This window comes from Alligator sinensis, unplaced genomic scaffold (assembly GCF_000455745.1).
Source record: "Alligator sinensis unplaced genomic scaffold, ASM45574v1 scaffold1398_1, whole genome shotgun sequence".
Classification (NCBI taxonomy): Eukaryota; Metazoa; Chordata; order Crocodylia; family Alligatoridae; genus Alligator; species Alligator sinensis.
The window spans coordinates 826,665-831,344 of record NW_005842417.1 but is presented as its reverse complement, the minus strand read 5'-3'; the positions used below and the strand labels follow the sequence as shown (position 1 = coordinate 831,344).

The 4,680-nt window shown below is 57.6% G+C and overlaps 1 protein-coding gene across 1 annotated transcript in view; it reads right to left on the bottom strand.

Moving 5' to 3' along the window:
- Nucleotides 1-4,669, bottom strand: part of WNT9A (Wnt family member 9A) — a 67,474-nt gene extending 62,805 nt beyond the window's left edge. The window contains exon 1 of the mRNA XM_025211646.1: nucleotides 4,542-4,669. Within this exon, the coding sequence (XP_025067431.1) occupies nucleotides 4,542-4,642 (101 nt within the window). The 5' untranslated portion in view covers nucleotides 4,643-4,669. The remainder of the gene's footprint in view (nucleotides 1-4,541) is intronic.
- Between the last annotated feature and the right edge of the window lie 11 nt (nucleotides 4,670-4,680).

Sequence of the window (4,680 nt, the reverse complement as noted above, 5' to 3'; positions counted from 1 at the left end):
CCAGGCTGGGTCACCCGCCGCAGCAGCCAGCGTCTGCCATCGCAGCCGTCCTCCAACACCGGGAGCCCCGCAGGACCTCCCGACTCTTATGTGCGAAACCCAAAACACTCCCCGCTCCCAGTGCCGCGGAAGCCTACATTACGGAGCACCACTCCGGAGTTACTCCTTCATACCCCCGGCGCTCGGTAAACCAGGGGTCACCGGGGATTAACAAGGGCCCTGGACCTCGGTATTGAATATTCTCCTGCGAGCGTGATCTCCAGCTTACTCCTCTTAAAGAACAATGGAGAGATTAGTAGCAGATGCCGATCGTTTGCTGTGCTCTAAACAAACAGAAAGACGCTTAGCATACGCCAACTTTGCTCGGCACAGCAAAAAAAGAAAGAAAACACCCTCAAGAGCCAGGATGCTCCCCGCCCAGGAGAGCGCTGCTGGTATCCCACCCCTTCCTCAAGACTCAACTCCAGCCTGCAGCTTTGCCGCCTGCATTTACTGACCACAGCATCTCTGATCCACGATAAGAGCAAGGAATTAAGCTTGGTGCCACATTAAGGGATGAGTATGAGTATCCCAGGTCAAGCAAAGCACTCATCCTGTATCCCGGGTCAAGCAAAGCACCTAGACTCTAGGACGATTGGGCAATTAGCCCAACCGGCGGCAGTGCTGCATGGCTTAGGACAGTTATAGCCGATCGACAAACAAGCCCCGTCCAGCTCACGGCACGGAGGTATTTAGCAACGTCTGCTCTGGGACGGGCGCCGCGCGGGTGGCCCAATACAACCCAACACGGTGGCTTCTCACCAAAGCAGAGCAAAGAGTTAAACAATTTGGTCCTGGGGATGGGAGCGTGAAAACGGTGCTGCTTGGGGAGGATTGCCAGCCCACGAAGACAATCGACAAGTCTAAATGCCAAGAGTGTCTAACTGGAAAAGGAGGAAAACAAAAAAAGCCCAACGCCCCCCCACCAAAAAACAAAAAAAAGTGTGTGGGGGGGGCGGGGGGAAGAGGAAAGACGGGGATAGCCACAAGCACAGACACACGCACAGACCACTCCAGTCCATTAGGGATCATCCACTGGGATTAGCACGGTTGGAGGTGCCGGTGGCCACGAGTGAACAACCCAAGGTCTGACTTCGATTCGGTATTAGATTTCACATCTAGTTTACTGGAACAGTAATTAAGCTTTTTGGATCCCCTGCACCGCACCTTGCCAGCTGATCCGATTTCATGCCGAGCTTTTTGAAAGACAAGAAAGCCCCAGACTGCCCCCACCCTTCACCAACATCGAGCACAAGTGCAGCGAGGCTAGCAAGCGTGAAAGAACAAGACGCGGCACCGATAAGGTGAACTGGTCCTCCGACACAACCGGCAGTGGGCTTTCCTGCCCAAGTGCAGGATGGCTGGACCTGACGACCTCTAAGGTCCCTTCCTGCCCCTAACAACGATGAAACACCCCAGCTAAGGTTGAACCCCGCAACCGATGCCGAGAAACGCCAGGGCCAGGAGAGATGGGGGTAGACAGAAAAAAGCAAACAGATCCTCTGTGCAATGCAGAGGATAAAAAAGAAAACAACAGAAGAGGAGGAAAGAGCAATTAAATGCACACTGGAGCAGCTTTAGCCATCTCCGGCTGAGAGCATGCAGGGAATGGACCCTCCCAGAAAAAGGGCACCCAAAAAAAGGAGAAAAATGAAAACAAAAAATTAAAATAAGAAGAAGAAAAAAAAAAAACTTTCCCATGAAAGTATTCTATTTTCTTTGGGAACAGGATACACCTGCAAAGCCTCGGCCACTCCAAAGCCGGAGGTCTTCATTAGTGGGGTAGCAGAACCCTCTGCCGGCCGCATTGCAGAGCTGCACTGGCAGGACCCTCTGCAAGGCTGGGGGGAGAAGGAAGGGGAAGAGGGAACAGGTGACAAAAGGAAGAGGGCTGGGAAAGGGAGAAAGCTCCCTCCAAGAAGTGGCCCGTGCTCTCAGCAGGGCAAGCCGCAGAGCCTGCGGGACACGGATGAGGCCAGGGATCAGACACGGGCACTGGGCAAACGCTGACACAGAGGGAATTTGCAGACCGGGAACAAAGTCTCATGCTTTGTCAGCCTTAAAAATAAGGCCAGGCTAAGGAGAAAGCCACGCACGTGGCAACAGGCGCCCGGGGCTGCACACCCTCCGCAGCCCCATGCACGGACAGGGATCTGACAGCACCGCCAACGTATGGCTCTCAAATGAGAGCGACAACAACACCACGCTTCCTCTTCGGAGAAAGGGGAAGCCACGAAATTAGAACCGGAGCAGCTGAGCCAGGCACGAATGTGGTGAGCAAGGAAAGAAAAGAAAAAAAATCCCAATTCAAATACTATATTAAACAAACTTTCCCAGACCAGAGAGTTATGAAATCCAGGAAGAGAGAACCTTGTTCTTGCTGTTCCCTTTGATTCCCTGCCCAAAAAGCACACAGCCGAGGGAGGGACATCATAGCAATGATAACTCTGACAGACACTTTCTGGAGAAGCCCAAGCCAGAAAAATAAACTTCAGGCTCTTTATTTTCTCTCTCTCTCTCTCTCCTCTCTATGAAAGCATTTGCAAACATCTGGATTTTGTAAGGGTTTTTGTTTTTTTTAAGCCATTTAGCATGGAGGGGGCAGAGACAGCTTCTGAGAAGGGAGAAAAGTAAAAACAGGAGAAAGTTTACCTATCAGTAGGGAAGGCGTTCCCCGATGGCACGGCACCGTGCACGCACCTCCGTGTAGCACAAGGCACAAATCCCTTTCCAGATCTCGCCCCCCGCTCGGAGACGCTCGGATCGGTCCCTCCAAAGGGTGTCTTTGCCTCATCCCCTTTTATTGGGGAACCCATGCAACTCGACTGCAAAGACACGTGGCCACAAACCGAGCAGCCAAGCCAGCAGGATAGCTGGATCTTTAAGGACGAACGTGACTTTTGCCATTTCTTTCCCCCCAGGCTTTTCCTAATCCGTGCCCCGAATCTGCCCCGTGTGCAGAAAGCAGGAGAGGGGGGAAGAGGGTGCAGACCACAACCATCAAGAAAATGTCAGCTTGGAGACTCCGCCACTGAACACAACCGCACGTTACAGGAAAGACAAAATAAGACTCTCCAGGATCAGCACAATTTCTCTTTTCTCCTCTCCCTCCCTTTTAAGTCAACCCGAGCTCCGGGGATCTGCAGCGAGGGCAGGCGGCAACCAGAGCGCGGAACAGGGGAGAGAAAATAACCTGCTGACCCAACCCGGGTGTGCTCACACACATGCACACGCACGCACACCGCTTCCCAGGAACAACCTGCAGCGTCCAGGCTGCGGAGGAGGAGTGACAGGGCGAAGCCGGCAACCGGAGGGGCTGAGGGACACCCAGGACCCCTGACTGCCTTTCAGGGAGGGGATCCCAGCCTCTCCGCAGGCAGGGGGCTACTCCCTGCCCTGCCAACACAGTCCCGGGTCCCAGCTCTGCCCCAGCCCAGCCCCAACAGGTGGGTCCTGTAGCAGCCAAGGATCAGTCCAGCAGACACTGGGCACCCCGGGCTGGGAGAAGCAGCAGGGATGGGGTAGATCACCCCAACACCACCACCACCTTCCCCTGGGCGTGGGACCCCGGCTGCTTCCCCAGACAGGGCAGGGCAGGGCAGGGGGGAGCCCACCCCAGCCCCATGCAGGGGAGAGCAGGGGGATGCCCTGGGGGCTGGTGCATGGAGCAGGGGATCAAGCGACTAGTGCACAGAGCAGGGGATCGGTGCACGGAGCTGGGAACAGAGCGGGGGATCTCAGGGGATCCAAGCAGGGGATCCAGGGGCTGGTGCACGGAGCAGGGGATCGCAGCGGCCGGTGCACGGAGCAGGGAACAGAGAGGGGGATCTCAGGGAATCAGAGCAGGGGATCCAGGGGCTGGTGCACGGAGCAGGGGATCGCAGGGGTCGGTGCACAGAGCAGGGAACAGAGCGGGGGATCTCAGGGAATCAGCAGGGGATCAAGCAGCTGGTGCACAGAGCAGGGATCGCAGGGGGACGGTGCACGGAGCAGGGGACAGAGCGGGGGATCTCAGGGGATCAGAGCAGGGGATCAAGCAGCTGGTGCACAGAGCAGGGATCGCAGGGGGACGGTGCACGGAGCAGGGGACAGAGCGGGGGATCTCAGGGGATCAGAGCAGGGGATCAAGCAGCTGGTGCACGGAGCAGGGGATTGCATGGGTCGGTGCACAGAGCAGGGAACAGAGCGGGGGATCTCGGGGTCGGAGCAGGGGATCCAGCGGCTGGTGCACAGAGCAGGGGATCGCAGGGGTCGGTGCACAGAGCAGGGAACAGAGCGGGGGATCTCGGGGTCGGAGCAGGGGATCCAGCGGCTGGTGCACAGAGCAGGGGATCGCAGGGGTCGGTGCACAGAGCAGGGAACAGAGCGGGGGATCTCAGGGGGTCGGAGCAGGGGATCAAGCAGCTGGTGCACAGAGAGGAGGGCGGCAGGGGCTGGTGCACGGAGCAGGAGGGCTGCAGGGCTTGAGCAGAGAGGAGGGTGTCCGGAGCAGGAGCCCGTACCCGAAGTAGGCGGCGTTGGGCGGCGGGGCGCGGGCGAGCAGCGCGAGCAGCGCTAGGCAGCAGGCGAGGCGGCCGCGCCGCAGGCGGTCTCCATCCAGCATCTTGCTGCGGCGCCGGCGCTCCGCATCTCGCTCCCGCG